Below are 20,041 nucleotides of genomic sequence, written 5' to 3'. Positions count from 1 at the left end.
AGAATGTGAGCCAGATCAACTGTCTTCTACCAGTTCTTAAAAGAAGTGAACTTTTAAGAAAGGAAAGCAAGTCAGAAAAATATTAGCAAAATTTTGGTTATGATTTATGTAGTTGAAATGCTGAACAAATAATAAATAGATATCAGGTCTCTAAACATGTACCTGTAAATATATGTATGTATATTTAAATATACATATGTATGTATTTATATATTTATTGGGGACATATGTATGTAAATATAGGCTCTTTGGTGCATGGTCCATACCACACACAAAACTTTTGGTACCACTGCACCAGAGACCTTTAAGATTTAGAAGGGTCCAAATCTACATTCTAAGGAGCTGAGAACACTTCAAGCAGAGCACAGACAGATTTAACCTCTCCAAAACTAATTCCTCATCTATAAAACAAGCAGTTCATGATATCTACCATACACAAGATAGATAAACACCTGAATCTAGGAAGAGCACTAAAGGACACTGTCATACAACCCACTCAACCAAGGAACCCTGGTCTGAAAAAACAAGATCCAACACCCCATCCACAAGACCTCATTTCTTACCTGTGTGCCCTCACACCCTGGGGTTTCTCCATCTCTAAAATGCAGAATAAAAGCATGTGCTTTAGAGGGCTGATGGGAGTATTACATAGATAACGCATGCAAAGGCACTTCACCTAGTACCTGGTACTCAGTGACATTTATGATTTTTAGCATCTATGTTCATAACAAGATGAGGATGATAGTTTATCTGAACGGCAAGACAGACCATGAAGAGGCTCTTCATGACAAAGAATGCAACTTAAGTGAAATAAAACAGCAAAATGCTTCCAGAAGAAGACAACCTGTAGAGTTACCAGGTAAATGACTCTCCATGATGGGACTGGCACATTCCAAATCAAAACTGTGGTCACAGATTCAGTCATGAACAGCCCTGCTGTTAAAGGAAAGAGCACATAGATTGAAACAGGAACCCATCCAGTCTGTAAAATATTAACAGCTTAATAAACATCAGCTCACCATCCAAAAACACAGTATTCAAGTCAACTGAAGAGTACCAGCTAAATTAATACCAAGTTGACTCCATGAAATGCCTTGGGGGGAAAAGAAGGCTCATGGGTGATTCACTTTTATGCTGACTTCCCTATAAAAACATCTTCAACAAGAGAGGCAGGAAATTCCAGTGAGTGAAAGGGGGCAACTATATGGAAACCATCATACTGCACACTTTGCTTTTTAATTTACTTCAGTGTTTTGGTTTAAAGAAGCACATTCAGAAATTTGCTCCTTAAGAAACAAAAAGTGAGTATGCTAACGGATCTGATCCTCATACACCATCCAACTGAATTCCAGAAAAGAAAAAGCAAGCTAAAAGGCACACAACTGATATTTACTTTCCTGACACAGAAAAACACTATTAACATAGAAAATGATGTGAAAGTTTTCAAGGAGATCAAGTCATAGAGACCTTTTAAAAAATTCTGCTAGATATAAAAGATAACTTAATTTTACCCAGTAAATTGATTTTTGAACGTAAGTTACTCCTGAATCAAGGCACAGCACCCCACTGTATGTACACATATATTGATACACGTGTATGCTTTTTCGAGATACTTTATTTTCAGTTCTGATTTTTTTCCCTGTAGTAACCTGTCGCTTCTCACCATTTCATTTGTCACTTTAACCTTATCCTCTTCTGAAACTGTCAGCTCTCCATGCTAACTACAGAATGGACAAATACCGAACACCAACTACCACCCACTAACTGGGATGTCATCACAAGTTACCTAACCCTTTCCAATCTTTGTTTGCTTAGCTGTAAAATGGAAACCATGCCATGTGTAACATGCCAAACACACAAGTAGGCCTAGCAATTCCTCACCAAATTTCCATTTTTTTGAATCAGACTTTCCAAACACAAACACACTAACAATTCAAAGCGTTTTCACTGTCAGCAAAATGCTCCACATTGGTATCACTTCTACACGAGTCCTTCAGGCATCATGGTTAACTGCCAGGTATCAAAAAGAAGGCTGGGGCTTCCCTGGTGGCGCAGTGGTTGAGAGTCCGCCTGCCGATGCAGGGGACATGGGTTCGTGTCCCGGTCTGGGAGGATCCCACATGCCGCGGAGCGGCTGGGCCCGTGAGCCATGGCTGCTGAGCCTGCGCGTCCAGGGCCCGTGCTCTGCAACGGGAGAGGCCACAGCAGTGAGAGGCCCGCGTACCGAAAAAAAAAAAAAAGAAATATTACATACTGACCTACACAGCAACATGGTAGAATCTCAAAAGCATTATGATAAGTAAAAGAAGCTAGGCACAAGACTACAGTCTGTTACTTTCCATTTATGTGACATTCTGGTAAATGGAAACAATATAAGAGACCCAAGGTAGAACACAGATCATCAGTTGCCAGGGACCAAGGGTGGGGAGAGAGGATGACTACAAAGGGCACAGGGGGGAGTGATGGAAATGTTCTAGATCTCGACAATGGTGGTGGTTAAACTCCTATACACATTTCAAAACTGTACACTTATAAGGGTGAATTTTTAAGATTGAGAGGTTTAAGGGAGTTCTCCCTATGAATCAGTAGTTATAAAGGTCAGTTAAGTAGTCAAAGAAGGAAGATGGAGCATTGGAGATTATACGAGTTATTTTAGAAAACACATATGGAGTCACTAACAGAAAGTGAGGGGCTCAAATAGGCTCATTCGTGAACAACTGTATAACCAAAACTTTTTAAAATGTAACCCTACAAATTTAAAGGAAATCTACCTATAATCAAGAACTACAAAAGGAGTTACTCTTATAAGAAAACGTGAGAGGCAGTAATGTCTATTAGCATGTTGTTTTACAGCTAATGTTCAGTAATGATACCAAGAACCATCAGAAATACCTTCTAGATGAGATGCATATACACATTTAAATATTTGGCTATATCTGGGACAAAACAGGAGCTCACCTCCTTTTCAAGCAATCATCTACTCCTGTCAAAACCAGCCCGCCTGTCTAAGAAACAACAGAACTAGAAATTCAGGCTAGGGTAACTTAAGGGTTGGAAAGGACCCTGATGAAATGTATGTCATTATTTCCTCCGCAAAGTCATGAATCTTCTTATCTTTGGTGTCATAGGGTTGTTTTTTTTTTCCCTTCTCCTTCTGGAATGCCACCTCAGCCAGGGTGGTGCCAAGGGCAAATTCCTTTAATGCAGAAAAAGACCTGAAGAAAAACAGCAGTTGATTTACCCCTCTGTTCCACGTTCTTGGCCCTCTCCTGCCACACCTGCTGACAAGCCTCCACACTGTGGATTCAGATGCCACAAAGCAAAGCCGTTAATGCTAGCTGAACTGAAACCAAGTCCCCAGTAGAAGCTGGTGCTACGCAACAGAAGCCTTAAAGGTCAGTGTGGCAGGGCTTGGCTAGCATGAGAATGATCAACTGACCTCCTTCTGCAGACTGAAAGGAAGATAAACATAAAGGCAGACAGTCCTAAAGGTACGTTTTATCGGGAATCAAGCATCCTTGTCCCCAACTTGTGTATCCATCAAACACATGCCACATATCAAACTTGGGAGCACAGCCTCGAAACGTCCTGCATACACACACACACACACACACACACACACACACACACACACAAATTCCCTTTGGTGAAATAACTGATCAAGCAGGAAACCCCACCATGGAAGCAGGTCATACAAACTTAATTCAAATTGATATTAGAAACTGGCTTATCCAAAACACGAGATTTCCTTTCCACAGAATGTAATAGGGCTTTGGAAAACACAGTCTGATTGCTAACAGCAGGGCCTGTGGTTAGCACACAAACTTGCCAACCTACCATGAAGGATGAAGCCTTCTGCTGCATGCCCTCACAACCCCAGACTGTTTGCAAAGGGCAGGAATGAAATATTCCATATGTTTTCTTTGTCAGTGACATGGCTATTGAAAGCAAGGCCATGGTAGTCTCCCTGCTGAGGGACTGGGTCAAGCTATTCATGTGTAACCAGGCAGATGTCAAGATGGTAATGGGAAAAACATCTCAAACATTTTTTTTTTTTTTTTTTAAAGAAAGAGACCCAGGGTAGAAAATGCACAACTGTATCTGAAACACTCAACCAATCTAAATAGGTCCTGAGCACTCTTGCATGTTAGCTGCTACTCTGAATTTACAATTCATTTTCAAATCAGAGCTGAATCAAAACCCAGAAAAGTTTTCAAGCATTCTGAGAAAGATTTAACTGTGCTTACCAAGAATGTCATATAACTTTTGAGAAATATGAAGGATTTTAAAGAAAGGATTTTAGTTCTAAAGTTACTTCAAGGATAATAAGCTTTTCTTTATCCACAAAACACAAGCATTGGTCTCAAATGTAAAGAAAATACACAGGTATCCAATAACCAGTATAATATCATTTTCAAAGTACTTGAAACAAAAAGTTCTCCCATAATCTGCATATTGCTAGAAACAAGATGATATGAAGAAACAAGAACTCAGCTAAATTGTCAAACCTGAGCTAATCTTATCCATCCCCAACATGGAAAGTGATGAGAAACCCTTGGGCACTCACTGGCATGAGGCTTCTTAAAGAGTTAAGCGTTGTCTCATGAAAATCCTCAGTGTTCCAAAGTCTGGAAGTAGAAAATTATTATCTAAAGATCACACTGACACTGTCTAAGGTCACGTGCCCGTTTGCTGTGAGGAGAAACAATGCGTTCCCCTATTAGGGGAGCGTCCTTCAACTTGACCAGCCATCTCAGGGAAGCAATGCCCAGTCAGAGATCAAGGCAAGAAAGCATGATTTCCTCCAAGCTCTCTTCTCTAGAGAAACTGTAACTCCCCACCACTAGGCTTTCTTGTTAGAAAGGGAGTAGCACCACCTGTAAGAAGGAATCTTGATAAAAACACATGCATTACTCTTTCTCCACCAGGATCTTTATGGTTTTCTGAATGAAAAGTCTACCAGATGAAGAGCCTTTTTTCCATTAGCACAAGGGCTCACTGTGAAGTCTCCAACAGGCTATAAACCTGATATACATTCAAAGAACCAGAGAAATAGAGTTTAGAATTTTAAATCTAAGTGACTTAAAGGGATAACACACATAGACAATTGCTTAGTCGCTCCCCAAAGAAATGAAAACATAATGTAATGGGTCCTTGCCACCACTCAAACAGGTCATGCTAAAGTTTCCTACATGTGACCCTTAAAGATAAAGTCAAGTGACCTCTTCTTGCAGATGGAAAAGACAATGTCCAAAGGGATTAAGTGATACCTTCAAGCGCACAGATTTAGGACCTCAGGGGTCTTGATTCCTTGGGCCACACTCTCAAAAATAAAACAACTTCTGAAGTCCTGTTCATAAAAATAGGTGCATAAAAAGAAGACTGGAGAGTAGAGAGTGACATAAAAAGCTGGATTATGCGACCACGGACTCAAAATGACCTTGGAGAGAACAGAAGGCCAACAAGAAAAAATTTTCTTTCTTACAAAGTTAAGAAAACATTAAGATTTTAAGACAAACCCCACTAATCAAATGAGATGAACTAGCAGTAGCACAGAATGGATGAAAACTGGGATTATGATAAACTGCTAAGTATCAGTTAGTAAATCCATGTGTAATCTTTTAAAACATGATACTAAAATGTTAAATGCATTGAATACTCCTCTCTTAACTCTGATCAAATTGTATGAGAATTCTGTACATGCTTGATGTGAGATAAGGAGAGCCTGAAGAGGACCCAAGGGGCAATGATCAGATTCGGAAAATGCAAAAGCTGGATTTAGCGCCTAAAACAGAGAAGCGTGTGAACAGTCTTCAAGAACATTAAGGAACCTAAAGGTTAATCAACAGTATTTGCCTTCTCTCCCCTCACCTCCATAGGAGTTGCTAGACTTCGGGATAGAGTTCTTATGGTGTCAGTAAGGTATTCAAGACAGAGAATAGTGCCGATTCTCTGGAGATTCTCAGGCAAAAAAAGAAGCACCCTGAGATGGCTTCCACACACGGGAAGGGTGACAACGTAGATCGCAGTGGTGGCAACCACAGGTCTCCTCTCTCCTGAGAAAATCTAGTCTGCCAAGCCCTTCTTGTATTATCCATACTAGTCGTATATTTTCTCTAAGGGCCTCTTAGCATGAAGCTTACCCTGTAGGGAAATGGGAAAAAGCAGAAGTTAAACAGCATCATAGCCCAGTCCCCAGAGTTTTAGAGAGAAGACTGCCAACTCGGAAGCATACCTCCTACCCTGCACTTCCCAACAAGAAAACGTGAATAAGAGTGAGATTTCTAACGGCCATCTATCTACCTCCCTAGGAAAACAGCTCTAATCAAGCTCTTCAGGGGAGCCTGGAGGTCACCACTTGCATTCAGTTATGCTACGGCTTATACTGAGAGCTCCACATGGGCAGTCAGAGCCCGGGCGGAGTGGGCAAGTGGGATCCCAAGCAATCCTAGGTGCATTCCTCAGCCATGCTTCCCACAGAGCCAAGGGAAAGGCGCCATCTCCCTGCCAAAGTTAGGTCACTCTACTCGGGAGGGGAAATTCCCCCAGAGAAAACTTTCAAAATGTACAGGGAACAGGGAAAATCTAACTCATGATTTTTCTGGATACCACGCTCTGAAATCTGATTCAAAGAGCAAAAATATTCTGTTGCCAGTGTGCACTGAGATTTTCATTCTTTTAATGGTCAATTTTATATTTAAAACTTTGTTTAAAAAAAGGGGGGGCTGCATTCTCCTAGTGTAAAAATAGAGGGGGGAAAAAACTAGCTCAAGGGGCTTACATAACTTTTTACTTATCTTGACTCAGAATACTTAAATACAAATGAAATATGAAGGATAAAGGGTCATTAGATATCCCGTAATATATTAAATATGCTTTCCCCACACATGTTTTCTCACTAGCACAGACAACAGACCAGCCCGGGATCTAAACGTATACCCAGTTTTGGCCCAGCTGCCTCCCAAAATATCTATGGTTTACATTTCCTTACAAGGATATTCTTATATTCTTAATGGGCCAACGTGTTGCCACAGAGGCTTGGTTCAGTGCTTTTCCCATAAGATCTTTCATTACAGAAAAGCTAAGAGGACTACCAAAATATGTATTTTTTAAATGTTCATTTCTGAAGCCTACACTCTTAGATGGGCATTCCTGAACCCCAATCACTTGCATCTAAAATAAGAGATGCAAAATGCAAAATGACAATTCTTGCTGTAGACTTACTGCAGGGGCAGAGGGGGACCTGGCTGGCATGCTTTTTTGACTATTAAAATATGTAACAGTATCAAAACGTGCTTTAGAGACTAAAAACAACCACCCATTCAGAGTTTTAACTGCCTGTACATGACACAGAATATTTCTATATTTCTACAAATATATATATATATTTGTATATTTCTATACAAAGTTTAATAACAAATATTTGTCTATGGGTGGGTGAATCCAGAGTATACTACTACATAATTACATCTTGCCATTTAAAGGGGGTATTTGAGTAGTAACTTGCTCAAGTCTTTAGAAAGTTGAGATGTTACTAAATGTATATGAACTATAAAATCATTCCTAAACTCAATTTTGTACTCACCCAATTTCAGACAATAGAGCCGATACCCGGCCTACAGTTTTTTCACCAAGTGTTGAGACACAAAAGAAATGTCTAGAAAGGCAGACAAATTAGTCATTGTGTAAGAGTACTGATTTGCTAAATGCCCTAGTTTTTTTTCTTCACTGACAGAATTTAAAACTAAAGCATTTTATTATCCTCAACGAATCTTTCGAAAAACTACACTTCACTGAACAAAATTGGGGACAAAGTTATCCGTGTCCTTGTATATACAGGAAAACAAGCTTTGGGCATTGCCCAAAACTTGAAGGCTTCAGGAGGCAATTAAAGAGCAATCTAGATAATACATTTCTAAAGACAAAACCATGAACTCTCATTTAAAAATAATTAAAAGCAAAGCTGTCTGATCAAGTTACATTAGTTACGTTTCTCAGAGTTTAAGGCACATTGGGCAGGGTTTAACCTGTAACCCAGGTATACTGATAAATATTGTGCTTTTATGGAAACTTCTATCTTTTTTATAGAGAAAAAGTGGGAAACGGTCTTAGAAAAATTTCAATGAGTCACTAAAGGATTCTTAAAACTTCACTTGCTTGATAGTCTACACAGATTCAGAGAGATTCAAAGCAATGAGAGCCATTAGTCACCAATATGCATTATTTCCTGACAAGAAAAATGGAAATAAAAGGATAAGCACAACCAAGGAGACCAAAAACCAAAATCCAAACTTGCAGGCTGTCAGTGCTTTCCGCCATTATAAAGATGACTAAAATAAGAATTTGAGAGATAACCTGACAGAGGCCAAGAAAACGCCCAAACTTGCCTGGATCCACCTACTAGTACAGAACTTTGATCTTCCCTAAGAGATTAAGTTGTCAAATGTTACCTTACGATTCACGTAAGAGCCAAGTGCCTGGACATTAAATGCTTGTGATACCATAACTGTCATTAGCATTTAGCTGGACTGAAAATCATAAAATATTAGTGGTTACCACAAGCCTTCAGGAGCCTCCAATGAGAATCACTGGTTTAAATCCTGGGTAGAGCTCAGACCACACCCAGCACATTGTTGCCTTCTGAGGCAGGTTCCCCATGCATACATTCCAGTAGAGGTGGACAACTGGGGAAGTTTCCTGGGTCAGGGAGGGATTTCAGGATTGAGACACCTACACTATACTTAACACAACACAGAGGATGGGACAAACGTATGGGGAAAAAAATCGAATTAAACAGAAAGAAAACTTTTGGCAATAAGACTTGTTTACTTCCTTGTTCTCAGGTGAAGAAGCCAAGGCCCTGAAGGGTTAAGTGTGTCACCACCTCAAGGTCACTCGTGTGATTTATTGACAGATCTGGAAACCAGCTCTCCATATTCCCAGCAGAATGCTCTTTCTTCTCTTGTTTAAAGAGAACCCAGCAGTTCACTAGTTTGTAAAATAAACGACCTGTACCTAAAGATGTTCATATATTGGCCTTGTTTAGAACAAAGTTCCCTGGTATATAACACAAATACTTCTCTAGAAAGACACACTGCAGAAAATAAGCTAACAGTGAAATTTACAGACAGTAACTTACAGACATCAAAATATCAAAACTCGACCATCAAAAAAGGTATAAACATTTAGCCACTGATTACTGACCTGCCAGGGAATACAACTGACACTGGAGGAAATAAGAAAATACTTTCAAATAATACTATTAAAAGAAAGGTGCTTGGAGTCGTGAAAAAAAGTATACCTTAGGGAAGAATCTGAGATGATGCTTCCCAAAGAAGAAAAAGCAACAGATTATTTTTAAAAATCCTTCAAAGCCCCTCAGGTAACCATCAGTTCTATATAGAAAGCTTGCTAACCTGCCCGTGTACAAGATACACACACCGTGAAGGCTGCAGAGATTATGACTAATTATATGGAAGTGAGGACGTTGAGTAACTTTTTGTACAGTATCCAAATTACTGAAACAGAGTGATTTTAGTTTCCAAGTGTGAAGCCATACCAACAGGAAACAAGCGGGGCTATTCTACCCCAGCAAAGCGCCTTAGCTAGTCATGCATTCTGTAACAAGTCTCCATGGCAAATTTCCTAACACACACTTCTAAACACAAAGAACTCCTCCTCCAAGTGAGTGGCAATAAATAGGCTTGTGCAACTTCAACTAGATGGATATTCAGATACTTCTGGGATCTTTTCACGAGAGTAGTCGATCACTATCGTCACCTTGCCATCCTAAAATTGTGTAAGAATTATAAATCATAGAATGTCTGGAAGCTACAAGCAGCCTTACATAGAATCTAGTGAATCCAATGACTTCATTTTCCAAATGAAGAAACTGTCACCAAAAAAACAAACAAAAAAAAAAGGTAGAATGACTCGCCCAAGGCCACACAATTACTCAGGGGCATGGTGAGGGCTCAGACCTACCACCCTCTCCACAAAGCCACAGAAACAGCCTTTATAATCCTAAAACTATGCACCAGACATAACCTAGCATGCGGAAATTTGTAACCCCCGTCTACAAGTCTCAAATTTTGTGACAGTAACACACAAACCAGAGGACACACGTTCACTATCCCCTCCCCACCACCACCATGACTTCACCCCTTTCTCTCTCAATCAAGAATCTTGGAATGCAGGTGATTAAGAGGGACCTTATTGGCTCTAATGGGGAATAAACTTGAACCCTTCTGATTAAAAATACACTTCAGAATTTTAATACTAGTCGGAGTACTTCCTTTAAAACACCTCAGGGTGAAATGTGACAAGCCAGTGCACTGTGACACAGGATCAGGAACTGCCGCTGCAAAATATAAATAAGCACTACAGGTGCAGCAAACTCTGTGAACACGGGAATCCCATCAACAACACTGAGGATTACATCTGACTCTGCCCCCAGACTCAGATAAAGCAGCTTTCAGCAGGAAATAGACACTGTTAGGCTGAACAAGTTTAAACGAGCCTAAAGGAGAAAAAGCAGGTATCCTCTCTCTGGGTTCTCAGATCTGGACAAAAAGCTAAATGCTGAGAATGCGGAGTTTGGCAATCCCGCGTGGGAATGAGGGCTGAATTCCAAGCCCCAATCCTGCCCCTCAGTGTGGCCTTAAGTCCTTATTTATTCACTGAAGCATTAAGCGCTTCCTTTGTACCGGACTCTGGACTCCAAGTTGAGTAAAATAAAATCCCTGCTCTGTCAACGAGGAGTCCCAATGTGGGATGTGTACACACCTGAGTGAGGTGAAGGTAAGACACCACTGAGGAATGACAAGAAAATAACTTCGATTAATAATTAGTCTCATCTTTTTGACTTCTATTTTTGTGATTATCATTTTATGTATAACTAAACAGGCCTTGGTGCCCATGCTCCAGAAATTAGACATCAGTGGATCAAAGTTTGGGAACCATGGATCTAGTTCCTTGGTATGTACCTGTGTTCCACCAAATCTGTGATGGGACAGCAAATCAGAAGTACTAACAAAGAGACCTTGGGTGATTCCAAGGTGTCTTATAAGATCAACTGGAGTGGGCAGATCACAACACCCGCCCCTCTTCAACATGGCTTTTGAGATCACTGGTTTCCCAAAATGCAAATACACGGCCCTTGAAAGGCCCTTTACAAGGGCTCGTCATTATAACATATACTTTTATTTATTTATTTATTTATTTATTTGCGGTACGCGGGCCTGTCACTGCTGTAGCCTCTCCTGTTGCGGAGCACAGGCTCCGGACGTGCAGGCTCAGCGGCCATGGCTCACGGGCCCAGCCGCTCCGTGGCATGTGGGATCTTCCCGGACCAGGGCACGAACCCGTGTCCCCTGCATCGGCAGGCGGACTCTCAACCACTGCGCCACCAGGGAAGCCCTATAACATATACTTTTAAGGGTGAAATGAAGAGTATTCAAGTGAAATAAGGAGTTATCAGGAGGTACAACTACTCTACAGGTCACGAAGGGAAAAAGAAAATATAACACATTTGCCCACCACCACAGCTCAGAAAGTGCTATGATGATGCTAGTTTAGACAATCTGATCTGGACTGGTGCCAATTATTTATCTGTTTCCCAAGCCACGAACAGTCACTTATGTAAGGCTCAAGGTTGAGAATATAGCATTTCACTACCTTTGGTGAATTCTAAAGAAAGATGCCTGATGCTCTATAGCAAGGAGCGTGCTCTCATAAAAATAAAAATTTCTTTGTGGTTTTTAGGTACTAATGTAAAACAGCCCTCTTCCTTATAGGGCAAGTCTACACATTAAAACTCAAGGAATCTGCTAAACAAGGTCTCTTCAACTGGTCAAAATAGTAAAAGTATGCTTTTCTCTCTTGGACCTGAAAGAGGTTTCAGGGAAAGCCACCTCTCCTGAATGAATTCCCTAAAAGTATGAAGAGGTCTTGGGGAAAAAAAACAGCCCCTTCCCCTCTACCCAGTCTTCCTTCCCTTACTTCTCCCCACTCCCACACAAACTTTCCCACGTAGGGTACCTTTGTGGGCAAATTGCTTGTCACTGCAAAGTTAACTTTTTTTTACTGAAAAGTTAAATTTCACCATATTGAAGGAAAATGACTTCAAATGTGTAACTAAAACCTGAGACAAGGGGAAAAAAAAAAGAGAAGGGGGCTGGCGGCCAAAGAATGAGACAGGTTCCAAGTGGCCACAAGACTCAAAAAAACCCCACTGGCAGAGGGCAAGTAGAACACCTCCCACCAGCCACCTGGAAACAGCACCGCTCTGGCCTGCACAGAAAGGATCTCTTCACGGGGTCTGTTATTCCTTTCACACTGTCTATTTCTAAGAGGTCCCTCTCAGCAGCTGTAAGGTAAAAGGAAATTCCCTTTACCCAAGGCCTCTCAGAATCCCTTCCTCTCTCAAACAGTTCTTTCACTGCCCTTGATTTAATCTGGCCGCACAGCACAGCAAGGCAGGACAGGGGCATACACCAAACCCTGCACGCAATTACCCTATTCCTTCTCTACTGGTGCCATCTGCCAACACCACAGCCAACACCTATTTCAGAGTCTTCGTTTCTAAAGCGAATGTCTAAAGCTCTCCGTCCCCGTTTGTGGAGGGGGGTTTTGGAAGTCAGAACCATCTGAGTGACTTTCCCAACCTCAGGCAGCTCAAAAGAAAAGTTCTACTGGTTAAGGAACAGCAGAAAACTGCTCCCTTTTGGGACAGGCAGAGCTTATGCTCTGGAACTTTCATTTTCCTCCAATATCCTGTACTTCAGGTCAGCATTCCTTCTTTAAAAGGCCTTGCTGGGTAAAAGAGAAACCAGAGAAACCTGCAATTTCCCCCCCTCCCTTCTCCGTTGTTTTCGCCCCGTTTCCCTGCGAGCTCCAGAACCCCAGGCGTTTGCTGGTGAGTCCGGAGTGGAACTGGACTGAGGTGCCAGGTCGCTCCCACCCCTGCCCCCCGCCCCGGACAGGGCCAAATGGGAAGGCCATTCGCCCCGACTGCGGTACAGGTGTTTTCTTCTCCCCACATGCTGGAACCCAGGAGACTCCAGGTGCTTCCCCACGAAAATTGCCTCGGTCTCAGACTCAGGCCAAGTTCTAGCCGCCCTCACCCCTGCCGCCTGCAAAACTCTTGCCAGCTGAGCAGGGGCTCGCGGGAGAAGAGAAAGTCGCGTGAAAAGGCTGCCAGGGTCAAGTGTTTCCAGATTCCTCCTTCCTCCTCGGCCCCACACGCACTTGGGAGTTGGGGGAGGGTGGTGGTGATCGTGCCCGAAAAGTCTGGGAAAAAGAGCTACACGGGTCTCGGACCCGGACTGGCAAAGCTTGTGAAGCTCGCGGCGCTGGAGCGGGGCAAGGAGGTGACGGCGCCCCCCTCCTCGGGACACTGGGGATGGAGTGGGATCTGCCACTGGCTCCGCCCCCCGGAACCCCCTCCGGCGCCCCCTCCGCCCGCACTCACAGCGCTTGGGTGAAGGCGCTGAGCCCCTCGGGCACGGCCGTCAGCCCCTTCCCGGAGCAGTCCACCCGACGGTCGCCGTCGCAGCTGCAGGGCGCCGCGCAGAGAGGCGGCGCCGCGCCGCTGGGCTCGGCCGAGCCGCGCAGCCCCAGGGCGAGGAAGCAGAGCAGCCCCAGCGGGCCCGGCATTGCTGCGGCCGCCTCCAGCGCCGGCCTCTCCCGCGGCGCCGCGCCTTCGGCGCGCCTCTGGCGCCCTCCGACGCCCCCCGCCGCCCTGGGCGGCAGGCCTGCGGGCTGGGCCGGGGGCTCTCCTCTCTCTGCAGTCGCGGGGGCTCGGCCCCTTCAACAGTCCGCGGCAGCAGCAGCGCAGGGACGCGGCGCTCCGGAGTTTCGCCCTACCCGCTGCTCCATGGAAGCGCAGAGGCAGCCCCGTTCCTCCAGCGGCTCAGGCCAGCCGGCCGGGCCGGGCGCAGCTGCAGGGGCCGCTCTCTGCCATCGCACCCGCCTCCCGGTCCCCGGCCTCCCGCCGCAGCCGCTCTTCAAGGTTGCGGAGCGCAGCCTTCAGCCATGCCGGCCCCTCGCCACAGCCCCCCGCCCGGCTCTCGCACAAACACCCGGGCTCTTTCTCGCTCTCTCGCAGCCGCAGCTCAATCTCCTCCCGTCCTTTTCCCTTCTAGGGTTGCATGCTCGGGTTCCCAAGCCCCCAGCCGCTGGGTTATGCAAATCACTTAGGTACATGCAAAACTAACCCGTCTCCTGGAGCGCCATTGGCCGGGGGAGGTCTCGAGCTCATTACTATGCAAAGAGAGGAGCCGCCATTGGCCGAGAGTGGGACCAGAGGGGCGTGGTAATCGGGCGTGAGTGACAAGGTGGTGGTGATGGTGGTGGTTCGCGGCAAAAATCCCTGCCTTGGCTCGATTTGCGTGGCAGGTTGTGGATCGAAGGTGGAAGCATCCGAAGACTTAGAATCTGGGTTTTCCCTCCCCCACTCGTCGTCTTCTCTCTGCAGAAATTGGATCTCCTAAATTGGATGACCTGAAAAGTAGAACTTGCCTCCAGCATTCAGTTAAGTTTCAAATGACTCTCCACTGTTCCAAATGGCGAGAACTTTGGGAGCTGTGCAAATGGAAGAAAGATTTTGAAGAGGAGAGAAAAGGTTTCTCTTAATCTGACATAAATATTTGAGTTTTAGCTATATACTAAATTAAAACTGTGTACCCCCCATCCCCCAAGCGCCTCTCACTTCAACTGACATCTTTATATCTACCTTGATATGCACTTGATAGCTAAGTCTTAGCAATTAGCCATCCACCATACAGAGTTTTGGTGACCGCAACTCAGATCGCTTTCTCATCTACTTTAAAATCCTAGAACACAGGAATCTTGTTAGGGTCAAAGGAGGTAATGTTTCTGAACACTGGGCAATTTCTTCAGACAGCTTTTGCTGTCATTTGAGTTCTAGGTAACTACCCTTGAGAAGCCAGCAGCAACTTTAGTGTTAGGTAATTATCAGCATTCCTTCCTCTTCTGGACTTTTGTGGCTTAATAGACCCCACGTTATTGTTATCATTGTTTGTACCAAATACTGCTTTATGGGCACCTCCTTTCTTGCTTTCCACTGTGCCTTTGGGTTATTTTACTCTATTTTGAAGACATTGCCACGGATACTTTAAATTAAGGCAGGCTGGGTTAAAAATGTCACTGTCATCAAGTTGATTACTCATGTCATGTAAGTAAAATTAAAGAAAATGGAAATAAGTTGATGCAGACCCAAGGAGTTTAAAATGAAAATTTTCCATCATATTTACATTCAGGAGTTTATTTTAAAAATAATGCCCAGTTGGGCACATGACTAACATACAATAAATTTATCCACACGCTTGAGAGTCAAATAAATACAGATATGCCTTGACTTTAAGTTTTAGGAATGACCTATTTGCTCTAATTGTAGGTTCGAAAGAGAAATTAAAGGTAGGTGGACAACCCTACCTTTTATAGATAAGAAATCTGAAGCTTGCAGATGCTGTGCTCTGCCCAAGATCATCACAGAACAGCTCCTGGGCTCCTGGTTCCTTGTATGTTGCCCTTGGAGGCTTCCCTAAATTGGTTTCCATTGTCTAAATCGTTTCCATTATTTTCTAGCAACTCTCATGAGCAAGTGAAGAGAAAATTGTTAATTTCATTTCTTTATTTGATTCCTTTAATGTCTCTCTTTCGTAACAACACTGGAAGATGACAGAATTTCTCTTGCCAAGGTATCACTATCTTCTGCTGTTTTTTTTATAACAATTATATATTATACTGATTGACTTTAATTTGTCCAAATAATTCATTTCCTTTCTTTTAAAGTAGTGGTTTTTAAACTTTAGTTAGCATAAGAATCACATGCAAAGCTTGATTAAAACTGCAAAGTGTCTTAAAAGCCTTAGAGCCTCGAAATCAGCATTTTGATACATGTCAAGTGAAAGTGAGACAGGTGGTCCTTGAACCACACTTCGAGAACTTTATTCTTTGCTTCCAAGGAATAAGATCCTAGGGCTGGCAACTTAGATGAAAGGAGAGATTTGGATTGTGGAAGAAGGAGAGATGTAGATTTTATTGCAGAATAAATTCCTATTATCTAGGAGATGAAGAAGGTAAGAAAGGAGGATTCAAATTGGCAGCTTGTCCAAGATGACAAAATATCAGGAACAAAGGACTTGGGCAGAGAAAAAAAGAGGTAAGATATGCTAAAGTTTTAGTATTTCTGGTAGTTGCTACATTATATATGTTTTGCTTTAAAGAAAAACTAGCCAATTAGTCTTCACTTCTTGGATAAGATGCCCCAAGAGAGGAAAAAAAACGCTGATTTTTAAGATACTATCCCAGACAACTAGAGAAAAATGATCAGCTCTTACATAACCCTTAAGGACCTAGAAAGATATCTGGATGAACCAAAATTTGATGGCAAACAAGTAATAAACTTAGTAGAGACTCTGCCTCCAGACTGGTTCCTCCTTCTAGTTTTTCATGGCCATGGATGAGTAAATGGATAGCATCCACAGGCTGGATAAGAGGAAGCGGAGCCTAGCTACAGTGCCTCTGCATTGCAGGGTACTTTTGGGCAACAAAGGAGGCACACCCTTCGAGTGATGTTCACCTTGGGGCTTTTGTGCAAAGGGCACAGGGCATGTTGACTCATGGACAAGCTGGATTTTGTCCAACTCACACCCTCACCCAGACATTCTTATAAATATAGAGCCTACACAAGTGTATGAAGAAGCCATACCTGCAAGCTGCTCCATTAAGGAAACAAAACCTGGAAGATCGTGAAGTTTCTTCAGTAGTGCTGTAATAACTGGATTATAAGTCCTCGAATGTACAGAATTTCACCTTTTATAAAGTAACTCCAATTTACAATAGAACAAAAATCTGAGTTCACGGCAATCAGCTTAAGAAATAGAATGTTACAAATGTAGTTGAAGTTCCCTTTGTACCTCTCCCCAATCATATTCCTTTCCTTCTTTCTCTCTCTGGGAAGTAAGACCTTTCCTAAACTCCATAATTAATGCCCGTGCATATTTTCATGCTTTTTGTATGGGTGCATCCCTAAACAATATATATTATTGTTTTGCATATATAAAGAATATCAATCTGTATTCTTTTGCAACTTGGTTTCTTCATTCAGCCTGTGAGCTTTATCCATGTTCATGAAATATGTGCTATTGTTAATTCATTTTCCTTACTACATAGTATTCTGTTTAAAGAATATACTCAGTATTTATCCATTCTATGAATATGAAACTTATTTGTATTTTTTCTAATAACGCTATCATGAATATTCTTGTACATGTCTCCCTTATATATGCCAAGAGATTCTCTAAAAGGTATTTCCTTTATACACGTGTGTGTGTATGTCTAGGAGTAGAATGGCCAGGTCATAGACTATGTGCACTCACTGCTATTGGATGTCAAATTGCTTTCAAAAGCGACTGTACTTATTTGTGCTTCCTTCAGCAGAAAATAAGAAACCCCATTACCCTACATCCTACCAATACCAATATTGTGAGACTTAAATATTTGTGAATCTGATGCACCTGGAATGAAATCAAAGTGTAGTTGAAATTTGAATTTCCCTGATTACAACTGCATATTCTCATGTATTTACTGGGCATTTAGTGTGCTCTTCTATGCATTACCTATTCATTTCCTCTGCCTGTTTGTTTTCTGTTGGGTTGTTTATATTTGTTTTTCTTGTTTAGGGCCAGATAGTAAAATTTGGAGTTTTGTGGACCACATGGTCTCTGTCATAACTATTCAACTCTGCCATTGTAGCAAGAAATAAATGATACATAAACAAATAGATGTGGCTGTGTTCCAATAAAACTTTTTTGGCAAAAACACATGTTGGACTAGTTCTGGCCCGTGGGCCATATAGTTTCCCACCCGTTTTATAGGTGCTAATCCTTTATTGAAATCTAATTATTCTTTGAAAACCATTTGTAGGATTATGTAAAATTCAGAAAGACATGCCTCAAAGGTAACCATCTTTCCTTGCATGTTGACATCAAGCACTTTTAAACTTCTGGTCTCCATGGTGAGCTCATGCTGAAGATTATACTGCAGAATAAGCCCCAAAGAATCTGTTGCAAGCTTAAACACGCCTCTCTTTCTAGAATGAATGGTGTCGAAGTTATCCTGGGCACTTAGGGTTTATCATACCTCCCATCCAAAAGACACCCCAAATATTTGACCTGATGCAATCACACAACCAGTGAATAATAGCTATTGAGTTTATGAAAGCATCCATGCCAAACCCGCCACCTCAAGTTAGAAGCCATATACATATATTAAAAATACGTATGTATCTATATATATACATACATATATATGGGTATTTGTATGTACATATACATACATAAACATTTCAAAACATAATAGGTTCAGGAAATAAAGAAAGAATATCAAGTCTAATCCCTATCCATCAGACATCTGATATGTATCTACTCTAGCAACTGAGTCCTCAAGATAAATGCTCTTGTTTCTGTGCTCTGATGCCTCCACGTTTGCATCTGGGGCTTTGGGCTGGAGGGGCTCCCACACTGGGCCCAGAGGCTTGCAGTTAGTGTTTCACTCACTTGTCCTTTCCTTCTGACTCTCAGTGTCTGTACAGTGGTCCTATTTTGCACAGGAGATAGCATCTATTTTTTAGGGATAATTTAACATAACAATGATTATTTTGAAGCACACAAAAAAATAACAATATGAAGTTGTTGAAAAACTAAAAATATCTTTTTAAGCTACACAAGTGGTCAAGTTTGGGCTTCTGGGCCCTCTTTCCTCTGCCATCTGTGTAGAACTGATGGACCTTTGGGATGTGAGGACTGACAGTGAGGCTTCTGGTGTGACTGACTGAAGGCCATTCTTTTTTTTTTTTTTTTCTCTTTCTCTTTCTTCTTTTTTTCTCTTTTCTGAAGGCCATTCTTAAAGCCAGACCTTTTCAAAACATGATCCAAAATTTCTTAGTTTCCTGACCTGGTCAAATATCCTGTGGTCAGATGTCCTTTTCAGTACTTCTGAAGACCCATATTGACCCCAAACTTCAAAACATTAGGACAAATACCAGAAATATTTTCCTACACATAATATTCCTAATACATATTCCTAATCCTTTCTAAATCTGATTTTATTTTCCCAATCTTTCCATTTCAAATCTAACCCAAGAAGAGAATGAGACTCAAAGGAACAATTTCTGAATTACAGAACCGCACATGGATCCCAAGGTCTGAGTGCATAAACTACTGGTGAGAAACAGAATGAGGCAAAAAATTAAATGAGCGTTAAAGTAACCAGGTGTTGTAATAGAAAAGTAAAGGGAGAAAAATCAGAATAGAAAACTGGGAAGATTATCACCTAGTCATGCTGAGAATTTGTTAGGGCCAAAGTATTAACACAGAGTTCAGTCATAGAATTTGGTTCCTTTTCACTCCCTCAGAATTCCAAATAGAACTTTAAACATTTTGGAAAGACCTTAGCATGAGACAATTATTCCAAAGAACTACAGGCAAAGTCTGGGCATCCCATAAAAGACGTGTATAGAAAACCAACACTTGGGGTGGGAGTCTGCAGTGGGGTTGAGGGTAGTTCTGCTGCTGAAGTGTCCTGGAAAGCTCTCTTTGTCTACAAGAATATATGTGGAAAGAAATCTAGAAAAGCAGGCAATAAGAGATTTTAGACTCAAGGAGAAACTGTGGGAGGATGTGGAGAGAATACTTTACATTCTGTAGGTTGTCTTTCTTTTCCTGACCTGGACACCTAATGCTGTCTCAAAAAAGACCTCTTGGGTAAACACCTCTTAGGTGATTCTCTTTCTTTCTGTCTAATGACAGCTGCTATGACTCTTCGAAATAAGAGGAGTGGCAATCAGAATGAAAAATTTAAAAATCCCAAGGTTTTTGAAAATGTCTTTAAAATCATTTCAAACATAAAAAATTCTGAGGCAATGCTCTAAAAATTCAGGCAATCTACCAACCATCTGTAATTTTCAAGATTACCTTGGAGAAGGGCAAAGCAAGGAAAGGTCTGGAGACTGGAT

The 20,041-nt window shown here is 42.1% G+C and overlaps 1 protein-coding gene across 4 annotated transcripts in view; it reads right to left on the bottom strand.

The window, feature by feature from the left end:
• The window catches only part of LGR4 (leucine rich repeat containing G protein-coupled receptor 4), a 109,597-nt gene that overhangs the window by 82,962 nt on the left and 6,594 nt on the right, over window positions 1-20,041 (bottom strand). For 3 of the 4 annotated variants that reach the window (XM_027115142.1, XM_027115144.1, XM_027115143.1), the window contains exon 1: window positions 13,472-14,181. The exons of the other annotated variant lie outside the window; for it this stretch is intronic. In XM_027115142.1, the coding sequence (XP_026970943.1) occupies window positions 13,472-13,656 (185 nt within the window). In that variant the 5' untranslated portion in view covers window positions 13,657-14,181. Of the gene's footprint in view, window positions 1-13,471; window positions 14,182-20,041 lie in introns of those variants that run through there. 4 annotated transcript variants of the gene reach the window in all.

Source organism: Aethalodelphis obliquidens, unplaced genomic scaffold, assembly GCF_003676395.1.
Source record: "Aethalodelphis obliquidens isolate GAN/ISIS:26980383/991018 unplaced genomic scaffold, ASM367639v1 scaffold14, whole genome shotgun sequence".
Lineage (NCBI taxonomy): Eukaryota > Metazoa > Chordata > Mammalia > Artiodactyla > Delphinidae > Aethalodelphis > Aethalodelphis obliquidens.
This window is presented reverse-complemented; position numbering and strand designations above follow the sequence as displayed.